This window comes from Meles meles, chromosome 5, assembly GCF_922984935.1.
Source record: "Meles meles chromosome 5, mMelMel3.1 paternal haplotype, whole genome shotgun sequence".
Classification (NCBI taxonomy): Eukaryota; Metazoa; Chordata; class Mammalia; order Carnivora; family Mustelidae; genus Meles; species Meles meles.
In genome coordinates, this window is record NC_060070.1 from 113,787,926 (window position 1) to 113,811,524 (window position 23,599).

At 37.0% G+C, this 23,599-nt stretch overlaps 1 protein-coding gene across 2 annotated transcripts in view; it reads right to left on the reverse strand.

The window, feature by feature from the left end:
- LMBRD1 (LMBR1 domain containing 1) overlaps nt 1-23,599 on the reverse strand; it is a 138,839-nt gene that overhangs the window by 111,911 nt on the left and 3,329 nt on the right. For both annotated transcript variants that reach the window (XM_046004962.1, XM_046004963.1), the window contains exons 2-3: nt 19,857-20,033; nt 8,866-8,926 (exon numbers count right to left, since the gene is read on the reverse strand). In XM_046004962.1, coding sequence (XP_045860918.1) covers nt 8,866-8,926; nt 19,857-20,033 — 238 coding nt within the window. The remainder of the gene's footprint in view (nt 1-8,865; nt 8,927-19,856; nt 20,034-23,599) is intronic.

Here is a 23,599-nt window from a genome sequence, read left to right on the forward strand (position 1 = left end):
CTAAAATTATCCCATTTACCCAGCTGAAGATATTTGGGGTCAAGACTGCTAGCTGCATATCCAAATACCCATTTTCATTTCAGCTGGCATTCCCCTTTTTGTCCTTCCCCTTTTCTCCTGCTTCCTGTCTGAAATGGATATATGATAGCTTAAACTCTAGCCACCATTTGGACTCTGGTGACCTTAAGATGGAAATCAGGTACTAAGGATGGAGCGCAGAGGAAAACAAAACAAAACAAAATACAAGTTTAAGATCTTCATGATGCCATAATGCTGTCATCTGAGCCCTGGATAGCCCAATTCTAGACTTATTTTAAGTGAGATTTAAAAACCACTATACTGTTTAAGCCATGTATTTCCGGTCTGTTAACGTTAGCCACCAGGTATGATTCCTGAAACAGAATCTGATACGTGAAATGGGAAAACCCGAACATTTCATTCCTGAACTACCCTGAGCCCTTGATGGTTCTGCTTGTGAGCCATGAGTGTAATAGATCTCAATTAACTTTTACCATTGAACATGATAGCATCATGAGATGCCCCAGAATCTCCTGGGTTCAAGATATAGCTCTTGCCTTCACAGTGTAGCAACAACTCTATTTCCCTTAATAACCAGCATCAATCACTCCAACCCATAGTTAACTATTATTGCCTGTTCATTCAATAGAATAAGGCAACCAAATGGTCAGATGGAAATAATGCCTCTAATTCAACAAAACTATTGTTTCATCTTTGTTTGAAGTACTCTCATATGGCTATTGAAAATTCTAATCAGCAGAACTCAGCTACAAGATTTAAGTTTTGTGGCTAGTTCATTAGGACTAACTGTATAGGGGCGCCTGGGTGGCTCAGTGGGTTAAAGCCTCTGCCTTCAGCTCAGGTCATGGTCCCAGGGTCCTGGGATCGAGCCCCGCGTCGGGCTCTCTGCTTGGCAGGGAGCCTGCTTCCTCCTCTCTCTCTGCGTGCCTCTCTGCCTAGTTGTGATTTCTCTCTGTCAAAGAAATAAAAAATTTAAAAAAAAAAAAAAAAAAAAAAAAAAAGGACTAACTGTATAAACTCCATGCTCAGTTCTATCCCTCAGTTATCAGACATGGGTACAAACTATGGACAAAGAGACGCATGTAATGCTCACTGGTCCACAGCATTCTCTAAAATAATAAAATAATATAAACAAATGCTTTTCAGTTCATTTTATGAAACTAACAGGGTCTTCATAAACAAACCTGACAAAAATAGTAAGATAAAGGAAAATTACATACCAGTCTCACCTCTGAGTCGATTTTTAAAAGAATCCCAAATAAGATAACAGCAAATCAAATCCAGCAAGAGATTTAAAAACCAAAAAAGCCAACATCGTGACCAACTAAGGCTTATCCTAGGAATGCAAAGTTGACTGAAGAATAATCTGTCTATATATTACTTGAAAGATTTAAAAAAAACTCATATGATTATCTCCCCTGATAAAGAATATTCAACAAATATCTAACTAGTATGTTTCAGGCATCACCCTAGGGTTCATGAGTATGGCTAAATCAAAGCTCAAAAGTCCCCACTCTCTTAAGAATTCAGTGGAGGAAAAAATAAAATATTTAGAATTACTGTGTGAACTACTCAGAGTACATTTAAAAAAAAAAAATCCCTCTTAAATAAGAAAAACACAAACTCAGCTAAAAAAGGTAATTCAAGCAGAAAGTTGAAAAAGCCAATAAATTTTTTAAAAACATGGAATTTTATTTTCAAATAAGAGAAATGCAGATTAAGGAACTATCATTTCATACTTGCCAGACTGGCAAAAACTAAAAATACATAGCAATATCAAAATTTGGCATATATATAGAACACCTGAAATTAATGGAACATTGTATGTCAGCCATACTCAAAAAAAAGTACACTATGGTTTCTAAAATTACAACTACAGTGTTGATGTCCCATGTTATCCAAATAATATTAGTCTTGTCACCAGTATTTTATTAGGTTAGCACTTCCTTGCTATTCCCAAGGCTCAGACACTACATGAACACCTTCAAATGTTCTTTTTCTCCCCTTCAATTTGGAGGTAGCATATACTCATTTGGGAAATTTTGTAAAATACAAAAATATACACAAAATAAAAATTACACATAATACAACTCCCTAAATGCCACCTAGTTTAACCTTTGGGACATTTTCTTATAGTCACTGATTGTATACACAGTATGTTTATTTTTATTTGCTATATAACTATAATAGATTGGTCCAGGTACCAGAAAACTACAGCCTGCAGGCCAAATCTGGCCCACCACTTGCTCTTGTAAATAAAGTTCTACCACAACACAACAGCAGAAATAAAAATAAAAACAAAAGCGAAAACACTAAGTTTAGGATACAGAGCAAATGGAAGGTTTATATTCTTTCAATGGGAGTTAAAGTGGTATAACCACTTAGAAAAATAATTTCTCATTATGTAGAATACTGAAGACGCACATAACTCATTGTCCATCAACTCTATGTACATATTTTGCACATATGCAACAGGAAACGTGTACAAGCATGTTCAATGCAATTTTTAACAGCAAAAAATCCAAATGTCCAGACTGATGAACGTGTTATATTCATACACAATAAAAATAAGCTACGCTTTATGCAAGAACATATGGCAGAATGAAAACAAGCAAGTAGATTCATATAAAGTTCAAAAAAATGTAAAACTAAAGATACAGCCTGGTAGAACTAAGGCAAAGCAAGGGATTGACGGAGACTAAATTAAAATAGTGGTTACTTCTAGGGGCGTTGGAGAAGAGATGGCATCAGGGAAAGGCACACAAGAGACATGCTTAATAGATATATTGCAAGTATAAAATCATTATATGTTGAATAAACATCAAAACTGTCAATACTTGCAAGACTGCTATATAGTTAGCCTCTAAAATGGCTCCTGATGATCCCCAAACCTTTATGCAAGCCCCTTTCCTTGAGTGTGGGCTGATCACTGACTTGCTGATGAAAAAAAAAAAAGGTGACTCCTAAGATTAATTACTAACTTCCATCTTGCTCACTCTGAGAGACCTCAACTGCCATGTTGTGAACTGCCCTATGAAAAGGTCCCTGTGGCAAGGAACCAATGTTGCTGACAACAGGCAGCTAAGACATGAAGCCAGCCTACACCCACACAAGTGAACCTGGGAGCCAACTCTCCCCAAGTGCAGCCTTAAGATGACAGTAGTCCCAACATACACAACTGCAGACTTATGAGGAGAAAACCCAAGCTGAGGACCCAGATCAGCTACATCTGGATTCTTGACCCAGAGAAACTGTGAGATAATGTTTGTTTTAAGCTGCTAAATTTGGGGGTAATTTGGTACACCACAAGAGGTAACTACTACACTGCTGATAGTACTTCACTGACTGAAACATTAAGGGGCAAGATCTGACAAGATACAACTTGGAGAACAAAATTGTTTACAGGCTTTAACTTAGATTATGGACTCTGAAAACCAGTCATTTCCCTGAAGGATTTTTTTGGCTGTTTGTTTCCTCTAACTAGGCCACTGAGTCTCATGGCATCATTATCTAGTGAATTTCTTGAGCAAATATAATCGGAAACCATTTAGAAAACTCCCCCAGCAATTAAGAATACAATCTTTTAAAAAGGGGAAGGGAAAACAAGAGATAAAACCACATCTCATCAAAAAGAACTTTACAGAACTGAAAAAGTCCCCCAAATTAGTCCCAGTCTATCTTATCTAGAAAAGCAATTAAATATATTAGAGATGTTTCTAAAACAATAAAGAATCAAAAAGATGCCAGGTCAAATTTTTTCACATTAATTTTCTCATATCATTGCACTGAGGTTTACTTTCCTTGCTCTTTTAGCTAATTTGAATTAAAACAGCAGCAGATATCAGCTATTCAGCACTAATCACATGTCTCACACTCCTAATACCATGAAGTAGATATTACTTATCACCATTTCATAAGTGGAGAAGACATACAGAAGTTAAATGACTTCAAGGTCTCACAGTTCTCTTCTCAAATTAGATACCAGAAGGTTGCAAACCCTAAGTTCAAAATGCATAGTAAAGACTTCAGGTAAAATTTTTCAGCAATTAACCAATAAGGAGTAAGGAAAAACTCCCTAAAAATTCTCTTAGGTGCTCTAAAAGGCATAGCATAGAAATAGGAATCTGAAAGTTTCTTGGTCCATCTTATTATTCCTTAGTTCCATAACTTACTTCACCCAAATATGTATAAACCTATTTTCACTATAGAAATACTGAAGCAAAAAGAAAGAACTCATGAAACACCTAATAATCTGGTATTATTTGAATAAGAGCACCCACACAATGGACAACAATGTTTTTTTTTTTTAATATATACATATACTAGATCCCCAAAGCAGCAGTATTTTAAAGAACCAAAAACTGAACCTAACCATCAATTTTAGAACGGATAAACAATGGAATATTCAGCAATGACAATCAATGAAGTACTGTTACCTGCAACAACACAGATCAGACTCAAATATAACGCTGAGCACTACAGCCAAACAGAAAACAATACATATGAATTCAATTGATATCTACCCAAAAAATGACAGCCCAAGAATCAGTGTCAATAGAAAAAAGTGTCTGTAGGATAAAGTCATAGGACAACTACAAAAGCCTGAACACAACAGTCTTGTGTAAGTCTTATGGTTTCAGTTCTCTCCGTTTCTACAACTTCTGTATACATGCAAAATCAACATAAAAAGTTAGAAAAACTACTAAAATGAAAATTCACTTAAAGTGGTCAGCGAAAGAGTTTAAACTAAAATTTCAAGAATGGTTAGAGAAAATACTGGATAAACACTTATAATAAAGTACAATAAAAAGTAAAAATTTGAAGTTAAAAATAAATTGAAACATAAAAATAGGACTCAGATAAAAGGCTAAACACAATATATAAGAAATAAAATCTTGAATAGGTTCAAACATGGGATTAACAGAACTGAGAACAAAAAAGTCAGACAAGAGCAGCCTTTTAAAGGAAAATATCAAAGAAGTTAAAAGACATAAATGAAGAAACAAAACATTCAAAAAGGAAAAAAGGACTGAAATGTTTCTGGGATGCATACATCATCCTCAGATGAGGGGGTCTCCTTCTAAGAACAGAGTCCCTACAAATATAGGACAAAAGGGCAGAATTGAGTAACTTTACTCTCTCATCCTTCAACAAACTCCAGGAACCTGTATTTCCTAGCAGTCAGTTTCAGATAACTGGACTGTTCATAACAAATTAAGAGCTAGTGGAGAACCAGTAGGTAGAAGCAGTAATTCACCTGACTTTTACAAGCACACCCAAAGTTCCATTAATATAATGGAAGGATCTCAAAAATGTGGTTTCCAGACCCTAGGATTCACAAGGATCATTGGAGGGTACCCGAAACATGAAAAATTATTTTCACATTAATACCAAAATTAGCCTTTCCACTAGCAGTTATTAAATTTTCCACCACCAAGCACTCACCAGTGAGGAGCACTTTCATTCAGAAAAGTCCCTTTTGAAGCAGTAATAATTCCATTAGATGTCTACCTCAGAGTACACATCTTTTTAACATTCTGCGAGAACATAAATTGTACTTGTGAGAAGCACTGTGCTATTTTACTTATGAGCTACACTAGTCACTTTCAAAAAAAACCATTTTTTTACTTGAAAGAACAACTAACTGACAGACAAACCATAATTATCTAGGCTTGAGTATTAGATGGACTTTTTCAAAAAATGAATAAAGTGACCCTGTCACTTCAAAGAAAAAAAAGTGACAGTATTTGCTGCCAATGATAAAACCTAAGCTTTCAAAAGAAAATTAGAATTTTTGGAAAACTTGAATCCACCACCTTAAGCCGTACATCTTTCCAATAAATGAACACATTTCTGATAGAGCAGTGGTGACACCAGTGGAATAGGGAATTCATTAACAGAAATTAGAATCTCTCTGGATATAATCTAGCATTCCTTATTATTTAAAAGTTCCCAGATGATTTTTGGACCTGCCTTGGGTGTTCAGTGCTGCTAAGCATTCTCACAGGAAACATTCCCAGAACCATTTATTAAAAGGCAGCTTACTTAATGTCACAAAGCTCCAGTTTAGGAAATAAAATCCACTTTAGGTTATGCCACTCACTAACAAGGTGATCATTAATATCTCTAAATATCAATTTTCTCCATCTGTAAAACGTAGAAAACACTTCCCAAAAGATGACATTCGTGAAAATTAAGTAAAATATTGAATGTGAAAGTCTCGTACAGTTCTTGGCAAGGTTAGACAATGAAATGTGTTGGTATGTTAGGAGAGATTAGATGAACTATGGAATCTCACAGAGGGGATGTATAAAAATAGTGCTTTGAATTATTTGGAGTCCATGCTGTTCTCAGGATCCAGGAGGAGACAGCTAACAGGCAGTTAGATAATATCTAGCATTTTGGGAGAAACAGCTGGGCTTCAGGATTGGAACTATTTCAGAAGCTATGCAATCCTTTTAGATTCCTCACTGTAGGTTACCATCTAAGTCAAAGTGGACAATAACTACTTTATGACAACAACCATTAATATTACTGAATAAACCCTGTTTTGAATCTAGTCATCAAGAAATCTTCTATCATTATATGGTTTTTCATACAAGTTCTTTCATACAAGATCAGTATCTCAACTATCCTATCCCAAGGTAGTTACATTTCTTTTTTTTTTTTTTTTTAAGATTTTATTCATTTATTTGAAAGACAGAAATTACAAGTAGGCAGAGAGAGAGAGGAGGAAGCAGGCTCCCTGCTGAGCAGAGAGCCCGATGCGGGGCTCGATCCCAGGACTCTGGGATCATGACCTGAGCCGAAGGCAGAGGCTTTAACCCACTGAGCCATCCAGGCGCCCCGGTAGTTACATTTCTAACTACGACTCAATTTTGCAGAAAATCAAACCCTAAATTCCTTAGCCAGCTATTGTTTGTAATTATTAACTTATTTCCCATGCATTTAAAATACCTAGGACATACTACCCTGAGAAGAACTGAGCAAAACACTCACTAAAATCATTTTGGTAGACCTAATTCTCTCCATAAAATAAATGGAAGGGCTGCATGAATTAACATTCCTGTTTTGAAGTCTTTGTAACCTTGGTTACAATGGATTAATCCAGTAGCCTCTAGGTTCAGTGATAAGATATGGCTCACAGATCTGGACTGCACCAAGATAAAAGCTGCTTTATCTTGTAAATACACTTTACTGTCACAAAGGAGAGAGGCTCTATTCCCCCAAAATTGTTTTTGAAGTGTTTTATATCCTCCCCAAATTTATATTGAAAGGCAGGCAACATTTTGCTTAATATAGCACCATTTCAAAGGTTTTAACATAAGAGGTCAAATTTATATTTGAATAATTTATATTTATATATATTTTAAAATATAAATTTAATGTATTCATCAGAAATAATGAATTCTACATTAAAATACCACAAAATATTTCTAAAGTACACATCAAAGGGATAGAATTTCATGGGTCTTTAGATTTCAGATTAGGAGAAAAGGCAAAGGTAGAGCCAGAGCAGCTAAATTAAAATTCAATGAAACACTTGAAAAAATTATCCCATCAAAAGAAGCTTCTATAAGCTGGTATTTTTCAGTTTCCAATTTAGTGTCCTACTAAAATCTTATTCAACATCTTGATTAGTTGATGAAAAAAATGACATCCCTTCACTTACACATTTTTTAAAGATTTTTTTTAAAGATTTTTACTTATTTATTTGACAGACAGAGATCACAAGTAGGCAGAGAGGCAGGCAGAGAGAGAGGAAGGGAGGCAGGCTCCCTGCTGAGCAGAGAGCCAGATACAGGGCTTGATCCTAGAACTCTGGGATCATGACCTGAGCCAAAGGCAGAGGCTTTAACCCACTGAGCCACCCAGGCACCCCTTTTTTAAAGATTTTATCTATTTATTTCAGAGACCAAGTGAGTAAGAGAGCAAAGGTGGGGGGGGGCAGACAGAAGGAGAGGGAGAAGCAGGCTCCCCGCTGAGCAGGGCCAGATGCGGGGCTGGATCCCAGGACCCTAAGATCACAGCCTAAGCCAAAGGCAGATGCTTAACTGACGGAGTCATCCAGGCACCCCAGCACTTACGCACGTTTTTAAAGACTTATTTTTATTTTAAGGAGAAAGAGAGAGAATGCACATACACGCAGGGGAGAGGGGCAAAGAGAGAGGGAGAGAGAGAATCCAAGCAGATTCCTTGCTGAGTGCACACCTGACATGCCTGAACCCCAGGACCCTGAAATCATGACATAAGCTGAAATCAAGAGTCTGATGCTTAACCAACTGAGAAACCCAGAAGCCCCCACGCTTACACACTTTTATAATAACACAAATCTTATGCACATTCAAAGAGAAAATCTGGGAAACACTTAGGTGCTTATTATAAAGCTTTTATAATTGAACATTCAGGAAGGAAGGGAGAAGGAAGGCCCAGTCAACCAGAATCCCTTAAACTGGCTCTGTATAGTACAATAAAGTTGATGTTACAAACTCCCTGGGGTACCCTTTACTCGTGTCAATACTTAGAAAGAATGTCTAGAAAACTGAGATTTTTCCATCAAGAGTGCAAGTAGGAAACTGGTATTGTTAACAAAGGAAGACAATTGAGATTTAAAGTAACGACTGAAACTCCAAAAAGACATTACAAGTGAGCCTAAATAAAGCAAAGTAGGTTCAAAGTTTCCAGATTATGAGAATGAATGCTGTATTTCTTACTCCTGGCGTAAACAATTATCACAAGTGTGATATCAAAATTAAATGTTTATACACAGTTTAATTCTACATCTTGGTTAGCAGCCCAGATAGGAAATGAAACTGAAATACTTACTGTAGTAACCATATAACACAGTGTCCTCGATCTGTCTGCTGACATTAGCATTGGCCCAGTCCTAGGATAAAAAAGAAACAATAGAAATATTAATGAAACATCCACTTGTTTAGTAATTATGATTAAGTTTTAGTATGACTGAATGTCACTTATAAGTGTATCATCAACTCAACCAAGTCTGTGCCTTCAATAATTGAGAAAACAGATAAATAGGCACACAAATTTCAATAGGTAAATGCTGGGATAAGATGACAATATAGGGGCGCCTGGGTGGCTCAGTGGATTAAGCTGCTGCCTTCGGCTCAGGTCATGATCTCAGGGTCCTGGGATCGAGCCCCGCATCGGGCTCTCTGCTCCACAGGGAGCCTGCTTCCTCCTCTCTCTCTCTCTGTCTGCCTACTTGTGATCTCTCTCTCTGTCAAATAAATAAATAAAATCTTTAAAAAAAAAAAAAAAGATGACAATATAGTTCTATAGAAACTCATAAGCAGGAGGCATCTAACTTGGCCTGAAGATCAGGGACGGCTTCCCAAAATGACTCTAAAGTGAATAATGAAGGAAGAAAGGTCGTCCTCAGAGAAAAGGAGAAAAAAACAGTAGGAAGGATGAAAGAGAGAAGAAACACAAAGGAAAGTTTGAAAAAAACTTCAAGCAGTTAAATATAGATTCATTAGAGCTGTTAGAAAGGTAAGAAAAAGCTGGTGGAACAAGGGACAGAAGGACACAGGTTTAAGTATTTTGGACTTTGTCCTAAGGGCAACAGAAAATAGTAATCAATTTCTATACAGAGAGTGAAATATGATTTGTATTCTAGAAAGAAAATATTTGAGCACAACATATTTTTTAAAAATACATAAAAGAACAGTCAATCTAAACTTCTTTGCATTCATCCCACACAAGTATTCTTTAAATTAGTAATTTAACTTAGAAAATATAATTCAAATTAATCTTGTCAAATAGAAAAATACCTGTATACTAATGAATCAGAGCTCAGGTTATAATGGCAAGTCTTTTTGTCAAATGTGCTAAACTTTATGCATATGAAAAATTAAACCTGGAAAGTCTAAGTGACTACTGCTATTAAGTATTAGTATCCAGGTCATCTCTTTCCTATAAACACTTTAAGAGCTCAAGTCGTATCAATATCTCATTACACTGGCACTTAAGGAAGGATTTCAACATTTCAATCTCCTAAAATAACTGGTTTTTTCTTTTTTTTTTTTCACCTACAAAGAACTCTAAGCAAGAAACATCTATGAATTTCTTACTGACAAATTCCTAAAAGAACAAAAATGTGGAAAATCCAAATTTAGCACTACAAAAGCAAAAATCTTGACAGAGAAAGTACAATAAAAATAGTATTTTTCCAATAGCAATCAAGATTATAAAAAACTTAGTAGGCTAAATAAAAACTTTATGTTAAGTCCTTAAAGAAAACTAAATTATAGAATATTAAATAAAACAAATAAATGGGAAGTCACATGTTCCTACATGAAAAGACTATAAGTAATAAATCCCTCCAAATTAATCTATAAAAACTATATATACTGTCAATCCAAATCCCAATATACTAAGAGGCAGAGTATTTTGACATGCTAATTACAAAAATCATCTGTAGAACATATAGGCAAGAGCTAGGAAATTTTTTGTAAAGGTCCAACTATGAGGAATTTACCCCATTACTAGATTTTATTAATAAAACATGAAAATCTATTATTATTGTAACCTTTCATTTACCCAAGTGACAAAATTTAAAACATGTTATTAGTGGCAAATGTAGAGGGAAAGTCATCACCTACACAGCAAGAAAAATCATCTATGATCTAGACATTCTAGATCCTAAATCCCAAATCCTAAAAAGAGTCACACAAATCAAGAGAGATAGCAGTATACAGATAAGTTTTAAAGACAAATAGTACCATCTAATGAATGATCTTAAGAGCTCTTACTGGGTTGCATGACAAGCTACCAAAATGGGGCCTCCCCTTCCAATACAGTAGGAGGAGCTCACCCCATCTCTATTACTCATAGGACTAAAGGGGCCCAAAGTCTCTAGGTGCTCAGCATCTGGAATGTCCAAGCACCTCACGTACCCTTGTATCTAAGTTCACGCCACCTGGCACCCAAGTCCATACTATTTACCTATCTGCAAGGCCATTCTCCCTGCCTTGTAAGAAGGGAGAACCAAAGAAGGTAGAGGTACCTCTGCTGAAGCACCTGTACTTTGGGGAAGGTCACCTTACTAGAGAACATCGCAGAATATCAAGGATTTAAGAACCTGTGCACTTGCTGACCCCAATCCTCATAAATTCCAGCCTATACCAAATAATGTTTATTGTTCCCTTTGTTCCTAACCCAGCAATATTCAATGCGGTGTTTTTTAAAAAAGAAATTAAGAAATTGTAATAACTAGAAACAATCTAAATGTCTGAGGAGAAACTGCATAGACATTAAAAACAATGAAATCTGTATAAACTGGTATATGTAGATATTCATGAAGTACTTTTGGCAGGGGGGAGCCACAGAATAAACTACACCTAAGAGTTTCAACACATGCAATTTTTGCCTAAAAAATAAAACATTCATACATATATCCATAAATATACAAAAAAAAAAAGGAACAGTGCTTTTACCACATGGAAATGGCGAAGCACTAGAGATGTTTCTGTGCAATAATTAGAAATTTTTTCATCAATGATTCAAGTATCCAAAGAGATATGTACATAATCAAAACTTCAGTTCCTAACAGTTTCTTTAGTTACCATACTTGCACAAAACGGAATTTTAAAAAGATTTTTGAGAGGCGCCTGGGTGGCTCCGTCGTTAAGTGTCTGCCTTCGACTCAGGTCATGATCCTGAGGTGCTGGGATTGAGCCCTGCATCAGGCTGACCACTCAGGGGGGAGCCTGCTTCTCCCCGTCCCTCTGCCTGCTGCTCCCCCTACTTGTGCTCACTGTCTCTCTGCCAAAAAAAAAAAAAAAAAAAAAAAATTAAATTAAAAAATTTTGAATCTTAACGATTTTTTGAAACAGAGAATAATTCACCTATTCCTGCACAAGCTACCTTCCAATTTCCAAAACAGTCCCATAAGGTATTAATGTACCCACTGAGAATTACTTCAAATTAAACTTTAAAATTAAGCAAGACCCCAACCTCAGAAAAAAGTTAAAAGAAGAAAGAATGTAGGTTATTTAAAGCCAAAGATTCACTGACACTTAGAACCTTTTACCCTGCAAGGTTCTTTTTTGTTAAACCAAGTCTTACAGTAATAAGAAAATATTAACATTACTATTTTAAGCCTAAAAATATGCGTAAAATATACAACATCATTCAAGTACTATTAGTGCATTTGGCTTTTATACCCTGTCTTGCCTCCAAAGTACATACTGTCAAAAGAGCTTAGTTTATGAAACCTTCCTCCTTTTACATTTTGAGAACCACTACGCCCTTGATACATTTTCTAGACCATGGCCTCCCAAAGTAGAGACCAAAAGAAACTACAGGGTGATTTAAGACCCAACGGGTTGGAAGAAAAAGAATACTAGAGAATATTAAAGAATATTTCAGATGAAAGAGAAAGAAAATAAATTCCACAGAACACAGATACGGTGGGTCATGTATGTAAAATTTCCTTTCCTATTCTTCAAGATGACTTTAGAAATGCTCAGCCCAACCCAAAAGTTTACAACTCTCCTCAATTCCACCTGATTTTCTCACCAGTGGCTTTCACTCAGGGGTGACTTCGTTCCCCCAAAGGGATTTGGCAATGGAGCCCCAGGAGGTCAGGAGAGTGTTGGTGTACTAGCGGCATCTTGTGGGTAGAAGCAAAGATCTGTGCTATCTATGATGCCCAGGACAAAATCCACAACAAAGATGAACCAGCACAAAATGTCAATGCCTAAGAAACAGTAACTTTGAGGTCCCTAAAACAATCTGGAGCCAAAAGACAGGAACTAACTCAACTTACTACCAAATCTAAAACCTACTTCCATCTGTATTCAAATGTCAGTCCTTCCGTCTGTCAAGTAGCTATACACCTATTTATAGTCACTTCTTTCACATTAAGACCTCCACCCTTTTGGCTTTCTCAAAAACACTGTACCTGCAATAGTATCTTCTCCTCCCTCTAAAAATTTCTCCTACTCCACTGAATCCTTAAGTAAACAAACCCTGGTAACTTCCACTAAACACAGGGATATACACACAAACACCTCGAATAAAAATATCCCCCTTGACCCCACTTCTTACTCCCTCAGAAAGAGAAAACAGAAGTTCTTGAAAAGTTTTCAGCATTCCCTATCACTCTGTCCACAGTTAACCCACTCCAACCCTAATGCTCCACTGAAATTATTTTCTTGTTCTTTGGTCACCACTGACCAAAACCAGCAGTCACTTCTCTACCCCTCTTCACTACACCTCTCAACACCACTTCCAACTCCCTACTTGACACCTCCACTTGAATATTTAGGACAGGCACTCTGAAGGTAATTTGTCCAAAATACAGCTCTTTTAGGACTTAAACATCATAAATAATTTGGCTCCCGTCTTCCTCTTGATCTTATCTGGTACCAAAATGCAACCTCCAACACTACACTTCAGCCAAACAGGCCAAACTCACCTCTGTCTAAAAGCTGCTGTATTTGCTGTTCCTCTCCCTTTCACCTCTGGACCTTCACCTGGCTGGTTCTTCCTCATCCAGGTCTGATCTCGAGTAACCTGTTTCAGCAATTTAGCCTTCCCGTGCCCCTATCTGAATTACCCACAACTTACACTTCCATAGCAATCTGTTATATTTCCTCATAAAACGTATTGCTCTGAAGTCAGCTTGTTTTGTTTACTGTTGGCCTGATCTCACAGAATGTAAGCTCCATGAAAACAGCAGCCTCATTTTTTAATCTCCCATACCCATGGGTGTCAGGTACATTCTACATGCTTAATAGATATTAAGCAAATAAATGTATTTAAGCTGCAGTGAAGAATACAAAGTTCTAAGACACAGTTTGAGAGTACAAATGAGGCAATACTGCAGAGTTAAACCCAGACATCCAACACCAACAGGCCATGAAGAGAGATTAATCATTGAAGGAAAGGATTTAGATATGAACATTTTAGCTATCAAAACACAAAATGTTTCAATGCCATATCTTAACTACTAATTTTTTTAAAAAATGCTTACACATTGTATAAAATAAAAAATACTTATTCATGATAATGTCAATTTTTAATTTTTTTTGTGACTGGTACATTTTGTGTTATATCATTATCCAAAGTTATTGGTCAACTATATAAGACACTGTAACAAAAGACTTATAGCTATTCTTTAAGGGTTTTTTTGTTTTGTTTTATTTTTTATCTGAAAACTTAATTGTTTTGTAAAAGAACTAGAAACAAATTATCTGGCTAAAATTATTCATAGTGCCATGTGTAGAGAAAAAAAAGTGAAAAACAACTTATGCATTATTACAATATACCCCTGCCATAAGGAGACAGAGAAAGCAAGGAAGGGAACTAAGACAAAATAGAAAAGTATTGTTTACTACCTGGTTATAGGAAAGCTTGAGCACCCTCCATTTACAATCACTGACATCTGCAATTTCCAAATACCTATATCTTATAAACAGGCCTACAATCATTTAAAGAGTTCAAAATATTGGAGGTGAAAATGGATAAAATGAATACATATATTCATTTAGGAGTAAGAAATGCACATCATAAAAATTAAGATAAAATGTAATTCATTATAGAAAACAGTTATCAACTTGTACAATTCTCCTAAGTAATAAGGAAGGACAGGATAGGTTAAAGCTATTATGGCACACTTTTACTCTAATATGGCTAAATTTACAATTGTGGTATGAAGTCTGAAGAACTAATTCTTAAATATTTGTATTTGTCTTTCTTTCACTAAGCACCTCAAGAAATTTCATCAGTAACTCTTTGGTGAAAATACTTTCTACAAATTACTAGGAAAAAGTTTTTTAAAAGTCTATTCAGTTCTACTTTTAAGCATTAACAAAGAGGCCCTTCAAATGAAAACTCATGAATTTCACTAGTCCCCCAGGCTCCCACCTAAAAAAACAAAGAGAAAGAAAGGGAAGAAATGTTTTAAGATACCAAGAAAAAAAGCATCAAAGTAATGGGGGGCAAAAACTGATATATTATCTCAACTCTAAAGTAACTAAAAATAGAACAAAATAGAGATAAGTAAATGCAAAGTAGAAAAAAGAGAACATAAAATTAATAAACAATCTGATAATCAAAGAAAGAAGTCTGTAATAAGTGGAGGAAAAAACTGACATTTTTCTCTTGTAATTACTGGTACCACATTTACATTAAGCAAATATAAAATAAGCACATTAACTACAGTTATACATTTTCTTCTCTTAGTAAACATTTAATAAAACAAGTGCCCTAATTTTTTACAGGTTAATAGTTTTGCTTTTGTAGTGGGTGAATTCTTTTTTTTTTTTTTTTTAAGATTTTTTATTTATTTATTTGACAGAGATCACAAGTAAGCAGAGAGGCAGGCAGAGAGAGAGGAGGAAGCAGGCTCCCTGCTGAGCAGAGAGCCCTATGTGGGGCTTGATCCCAGGACCCTGGGATCATGACCCGAGCCGAAGGCAGAGGCTTTACCCACTGAGCCACCCAGGCGCCCCTGTAGTGGGTGAATTCTCAAACTCTTGCTCAAACAAGTAGGCTGCATCTCACAAACTAAAAAACAAAAATTAGTACCCAGTGACTATTAATTTAAGCATAGTCCCAAACAACTACGTCATCTAAGAGAAAGTTCAAAATTTCATGAAAATACTTAGAAATTTCAAGAAAACATATCCCCCTAGAAAATCTAAACAAACCAAATATTATAAATTCAAAACTAAGAAATCTCCTATTCAATCAATAATTATACAAGGGATAATACAACTTCTATATCAGATCTATCTCTGTATCTTTATAGTACCCACTGAGATTATATATATATAACCTAGTGAACAAAGAGCTATGAAGCCAGAATGCAGAGATTCAAATCTTGGCTAAAGCACCTACAGGCTGTATGACCTTAAACAGGTTACTTTAGCTCTCCAGACTTTGGTTTCTTGTCCATAAAAACAAGGATAATACTATACCTCACAGGGTTGTTTGGGAGGTTAAAGAGTGGTAATATATTATTAACCATTGAGAACAGGATCTGACACAGTAAATATTCAATAGATGTTAATTATTATCTTCATACAGCACTTGGCACATGCTAAGTGTGCAATTAATACTTGCTAAATAAATGAGTTGACTGGAGTGCCTGGGTGGCTAAGTTGGGTAAGCACCTGACTTGGGGTCAGGTCATGATCTCAGGATCCAGGAACTGAGCCTGGCATTTCAGGCTGTGTATTCAGTGGGTCAGTTTGTTCTCTTCCCTTTCCCTCTGCTCTACCATTGCTCATGCTCCCAGAAAGGGAAGGTGCATGCACTCTCTCTCTAATAAATAAAATCTGTTAAAAATAAATAAATAAGTAACCTACAATAAATAACTAGTTTTCACAGCAATCATAATATATCTAAACCTAACTACAAAAATGTTTTCAAATCTTTTAACTCCAGGGGCATCTGGGTGGCTCAGTGGGTTAAAGCCTCTGCCTTCAGCTCAGGTCATGATGCCAGGGTCCTGGGATCAAGCCCCGCATCAGGCTCTCTACTCAGCTGGGAGCCTGCTTCCCTCTCTCTCCCTCTCTCTGCCTGCCTCTCTGCCTATTTATGATCTCTGCCAGATAAATAAATAAAATCTTAAAAAAAATTATTTAAGTCCAACTGGCTCAATTCAGGAACTTATTTTGGAAGCATGCAACAGTGAGTTATCTGAAATAATATTTCATTCAAGTATTTAAGTATCTACTTTGTGCTAAACACCTGGGATACATCAATAAATAAGACACAGTTCCTGCATCAAGAAACTTAAGCTGTTGGGCATCTGGGTGGCCCAGTTAGTTAAGCAACTGCTTTCAGCTCAGGTCATGATCCCGGAGCACCCAGATCGAGTCCTGCATTAGGCTCCCTGCTTCATGGGGAGTCTGCTTCTCCCTCTGACATTCTCCTCTCTCATGCTCTCTCTCACTGTCTCTCTCAAATAAACAAAATCTTATTTAAAAAAAAGAAACTTAAGCTATTAAGAAACTTAATAATGGCTGCTGGGAAGATGGTGGAGTAGGAGGACCCTGCGCTCACCTCTTGCCACATGGCCATCTAGAGAACACCCACATGAGCATAAATAACCCAGAAAGAAACCAGAAAACAGGTAGAACAGACTCTCTGCAGCCTGACATAGACAAGAGGCCACAGTGAAGCAGATCCACCCCCTCTGATTGCTCTTGGCAAGATCTCCTCAAAGCAGTGCCACAGGCTTGGCAGTGTGTGCGCAGTCCAGACAACGGTCGGCACCACCCCAAAGTGAGTCCTACTCTAAGGAGAAGGGAGGATAACCACACACCAGTCTGACTCTGAGCCCAAGAGTGGGCTGGGAGCAGGAAGCTGGTCTAACTGCAGGCCCCGCCCACCAACAAAAGCTTCCCTGGGGCGGGGGTCCGGGGACGACAACACAAGGAAAGTGCCTGGAGTTTGGTGCTACTTCATCTATGGTAAATGCCTGGTCTTACTCAATTCAAGCCCAAGGCAGCCCCAGACTGGACCACTAATACAACAGGCACCAGACTCTGCCCACAAGAGGCAGAGAGCCATTGCAGGCTGAACTGAAAGCAAACACAGCTCCACCACAACAGTAGGACATCCCTGTACACATCAGAGACTCCCCTGAAGCCCCATCTTCTGGTGAAAAGGAGACATTACACTGCAGAACCTCTTCTTCATGAAGCCGCACCCACTACTCTCAAGTGCGGGAGACGTAGCTAACTTTCCTAACACACAGAAATAGAGACAGCAATAGACAAAATGAGAAGACAGAGGAATGTGTCCCAAATTAAAGAGTGGAACAAAATAGGAGCAAGAGACCTAAGTGAAATGGAGATGAGTAATATGTCTGATAGTGAATTTAAAGTAATGCTCATAAAGATACTCGCTAGAATTGAGAAAGGAGCACAGAACCTCCGTAAGATCCTCTACTAAGAGACAGCAGATGTAAAAAAGAACCAATAAGAGCTAAGGGATTCACTAAATGGAAATAAAAATAGACCACCTGGAATAAATAACAAACAAGAGGAAGTAGAAGAACAGCAACCACCTGGAGGACAACAGAGTAATGGAAAGTAATCAAGCTGAGCAGATGGGAAGGGAGAAAAAAATACACAAAATGAGAATAGACCCAGGGAGCTCAGCAACACTATCAAGCATAACAGTTGCAAGATAGGGATCCCAGAAGGTGAACAGCAAGAAAAGGGGGCAGAAGATTTTGTGAGGAAATAATAGCTGAAAACTTTCTGAATCTGGAGAAGGAAAGAGAAATCCAGATCTGGGAAGTTCCCAACAAAACCAACCCAAAGAGTTCTACACCAAGACACAAAGTAAATAAGATGGCTAAAAGTAGTGACAAAGAGAATTTTCAAAGCAGCAAAAGAAAGGAAAGCAGTGACATACAAGGGAAACCCCATATGGCTATCAGTGGGTTTTTCAGCAGAAACTCTGCAGGCCAAAAGGAAGCAGCATGATAAATTCCAAGTTCTAAAAGATAAAAATCTACAGCCAAGAATACTCTATCCAGGAAGGCTTTCATTTAGAATAGGAGAGAGTTTCCCAGATAAACAAGTTAAAAGCAAAATGAGCCTCGTCTCTATCACACACAATACCATCAGCCTGTGGGTCCCAAATTCATAGTCCAGCCACCCTGCTGCCCAAGTTAGCATGCACAGCCTGCCACATGATCAATGCCAAGTCAGCATACCTTCACCTCATATTGCCAAGCACTCAAACTGGCACTCTTCCCCCTCAAATTTCAGTCCCTGTGCTCAAGTCTGTGCACAAAAGAGGGCATAATTATAACAGCAGAACGAAGCAACCCAAAACAGTGGCACTACTTATGTGGAATATATAATGGATAAAAGGAGTGTGCTAGGCTGAGAACATCTCCAACAAGCACATCAAAGAACAATACACATGGTATGACTTTGGTTAGTAAAAGAAACAAGCCTGGGAAAAATAAAACAAGATGAAATCAGAGAGGGAGACAAACCATAAGAGACTCTTAAGCATAGGAAACAAACTGAGGGCTGCTGGAGAGGAGGGGGGTGGACAGATGGGGTAGCTGGGTGATGGGCATTAAAAAGGGCACATGATATAATGAGCACTGGGTGTTCTATGCAAGTGATGAAATCACTGAACTCTATCTCTGAAACTAATAATACACTATATGTTAATTGAATTTTAAAAAAAAAGAAAATCCCCCCAAAAAAGAAACTTAAAAATGTTAATTGAAACGGAACACAGAAACCTTCCATTTCAATACCCTTCATTTTTAAAAATGAAAAACCTGAAGTCCAAAAAACTTAACTTATTTAGCCAAAGATGCAGCCTAGATAGTAAAGAGTCAAGACTAGAAGTCACATCTTATAACTCCCAGCTAGCTTAGTGGTCTTTTCGGCATACCATAGTGACTCAAAGTACTCAATATGAAACAGATTGAGAGTTTGATCCACCACTAACAAAAGCCCTGCTAAATTATTTATTTTACTGCATTAGTGTAAATCAACTCAAACTTCAAGGGAGCTATGAGAGACACAAAAATAAGCTATTGCGATTACTTAATAATTTTCAGATCAACAAAAGGGATTCTTCACATTTGGAGGATTGGTGAATTAATAGTTCTTAAGCCAATTAACTGTTTCTAGTCTTCCATGATGGTTGTCCCATTCTCAGTTTCTATGCTGCATTTCCACTTGCATTTGTTCCCTGGTGACAACAATAAAAGCATAATATATACTGGACTGCTAAACTTAAATACTTAATTGCCAAGAACTTGAAAGGGGGAAAAAATCACATAGTATGACAGTAATTACCTTAAATGTACCATTTTGATTTTTCATGTAAGAAACCAAAAATATATCCACTGGTAGAAGTGCTGATGTGATAAGTGCAATCGCCAGAGAAAAAATTGCTGTTATGGTGGAGACAACTTCACTTTCCCGCTGACTTTGGTATTTACGAACATATATCCAACAGAATGCCAAAATAGCCTGAAAGAGAACAAAAAGAAATGTTTTGCTACTGCTCTATGTATTCTCTAACACAGAGGATAGCATGTGTTTGAAAGTTTCCAATGGAAAACTGTCAAATGAAGGTTCTTTTAGATATGTAAGGAAGGTGTACTACCTCTTATAAACTGGTGCAAGATTTATAATTTTCAAAGCCCATTTCATGAAAGCAGCACAACTTCACTTAGATGCAAAGACACACACAAAAGTTATTGATAACAATGCTCAATTACATATATCCTCATTGAACCTCATTAATGTTTTCATGCAACATCATAGTTTTAATTAGTTTTGAATACTTTTTACCTACAGATTTCTCCAACCTAACAGAATATAACTTGAAGTGAAATTAACTTCTGACCCATTTTGACAGTTTAAGAATACCATTCAGCTAAAGATTAACTGCCGATAATCATCATGCAATTAACACATTATACTACAACTCCAATTTTAAAGGGCCTTAAACAAAGAAAAGTGAACATTTGAAATAAGTACACATGCACTGTAAGGAATTTTCCAGTGATAAAAATACACTCAGTGGTACCCCTGGGGATAAAATTACATTATATGTTTATAAAGAATAAAAAAAAAATTTTTAAAAAGAAGAAAAAGAAAAATACACTCAGTGCTTTAAGGATGACCACCTCTAATCCACCAGGTACTCTTAATAGTTACCAATGCCTTTCTAATGACTAACATGGAGTATAGGACTTCACTCGCAATTCTCCAACTTTAAGGAGTATCAGAATCATGTGGAGGGCTTATTATAGTAGAGAATGCGGGGACCCACACCCAGTTTCAGATTCAGGGGTTTGGAGCAGGCCCAAATCTGTATTTGTTAACAGCCTTACCAGGTAAGGCTGCTACTGGTCCAGGAACTACATTTTAAAATCTACTCAAATTTAGGGAATTGCAGATAGGTACTAATCAGTGATTCTCCGCCTCGGTTGTGTAACAATCACCTGAGCAGTTTTTAAATACCCTTAATGCCATCCCCACAAACCAATTCAGAGTGAAGCTCCTCCAAGCAACAGCACTTTAAAAGCCTGAGGAGGGGCACTGAGGTGGCTCAGTCAGTTAAGCGACTGCCTTAGGCTCAAGTCATGATCCTGGGTTCTAGGATCTAGCCCCATGTTGGGCTCCCTGTTCAGCGGGGAGTCCACTTCTCCCTCTGTCCCCACCCCCACCACCCCTGCTCATGTTCTCTCTCTCTCTCAAATAAATAAAATCTTAAATATATAAAAAGAAAAACTAAAAAAGCTGAGGATTCCAATCTGAGCCAAACTTGAGAACCACCGCTATTTGTTTCACATTTTACTGAAGTATAGCTTACACACAATGTTACATTAGTTTCAAGCCTACAACATAGTGATTCCACAATTCTACTCCCTATGCCATCCTCACAAGTGTAGTTACCAACTATCACCACACACTACTACAGTATCACTGACTCCTATGCTGTACCTTTCATCCTCACGACTTACTCATTCCATTAACTGGAAGCCCGTACCTCCCACTCCCCTTCGCCCATTTTGTTCACTCCCTCCCCTCCGGCAGCCTACAGTTTGTTCTCTGTATTTATGGGTCTGTTTATGGTTTTTTGTTTTGCTTTTTATATCCCATTTGCAAGTGAACTCATATGGTATTTGTCTTTCTTTCTGATTTATTTCACACCTCAGGTTCATCCATGTTGTGGAAAATGACAATGGAATATTACTTAGCCAAAAGACAGAACCATTGCTTTAAATAAACTCTATTAAGAGCTCTGAGACAAAAGCATTGTTTTGTCCTTTCACTCTTGAACAGATTCAATTGTTACTTCCTTTGTGGGTATCCTAGTTCAGGAGCAACTAACAACAGCAGCTAATTTGTTTCACAGCTTCCAAATTCCCCTACAACAATCAAGATATAAGAATAGTTCCACAACCACAGAAAAATCCCCTTTGCCCCTGTGTAGTTAACCCCTCTCTCTACTCTCCATCCTTGATGACCACTATTATCTGTCCCTATAACTTCTGCCTTTTCCAGAATGTCATAATGTACTTATATAGCATATCGTCTTCTGAGTCTTCCTATGTAGCTTCTTTCACTTAAGATAATGTATTTTAAATCTATACAAGTTGTTTCATGTAATTCCTTCATATTACTAACATTTAGCTGGTGTCAGAACAGCAGGAAAAAATAAAGTAAGAACAGACTGTAGACTTTGGAACCTGGATGTCAGAAGAAAAAAAAGACCTAGGTTCAACTTCTGTCTACTTACTAATTCATTTTTGTTTGGGGAAGTTTTTTTCTCATAAATTTATATTAATATTTTAATGGATTCTTTTTTTAATGACTTCACAAATATTTAAAACATTCCTCAAATTATTCTGAAGCCACTGGAAGCTGAGCTTAATCATTCTACCCTTAGCAGAACCTGACACAAAGTATTCAATAATTCAATAATTTTTTGATGGATTTCAAAAAGATCTGCACTTTCACAAAGTTTAAAGTGATAGGTATTACTGCAGAAGAAGCTGCTTGCCAATACCAGGCAGACAAGCAGGGAAAGGGCAACCAGCCAAAATAGTTAAGCCAAAGGATCCTGAACTTTTTGGTCTCACGATCCCTTTATATTTTTAAAACTGAGAACCCCAAAGAGCTTTCTGTTTATGTGTTAAATCTATCAGTAGTTACTATATTATAAAATAAAACAAATGTCTCATCTATAAAATAGTAATAAGAATACTTCATAGCAGGTTATAAGTATTAAATAAGATGTAAAGCGTTTATAGCACACTGCCTGGCCACAGTAACTGCTTCCCAAATAGCAACTGTCATATGAATTGCATATGTCCATTTATATGAACCAAACGTCATATGAAAGAACATCTTAGGCACATTTCATAAAAGAAATATGTAATTTTGCTAACAATCATAAAGAAAGGTTTAGAGCAAGCCCCAGTCCCTCCCACAAAATTTTAATTTAATTGGCCTTCGTATTAGGATTTTTAAAAACTCCCTAGTTGGTTTTGATGAGCAGTCAAGGTTGACGACCAGGGCAGAGGCAGGAATGAGAATAGATGTTTCTTAAACTAATGAGCATATATACTGCCTGGGATCTTGTTAAACTTCAGATTCTGATTCAGGGAGGCTAGGGTCTTATATTTACTATTTCTAACAAGTTCCCAAGTGATGATCACTTTAAGTAACAAGAATAAACTTGCTTTACAGTACTGAAGACTCTGTCTTATATAGCAAAAGGGAATGTAACTCAGGGGAATGTAATTGGGGGACTTAGGAAGAAACCCTTAGATTTCGTAAAAGAAACAAAGTTAGATTATAGAATTGGAGGACCAAACCTAACTATTTCCCATGTGGCACTGTATACTCCACTCTGTTTGCCCAGGATCACTCAAGTAGTCAATCTTAGTGTGTTGATTCTTTAGTAGATTATTGGCAGCAGTTCTCAAAGTGTGAAGTCCTCCAAACCCTAGCATTCCCAGAACCTTTTCCAGGGATTTACAAATTGAAAACGATGCTCATAATACTAAAAAGTCATTTGC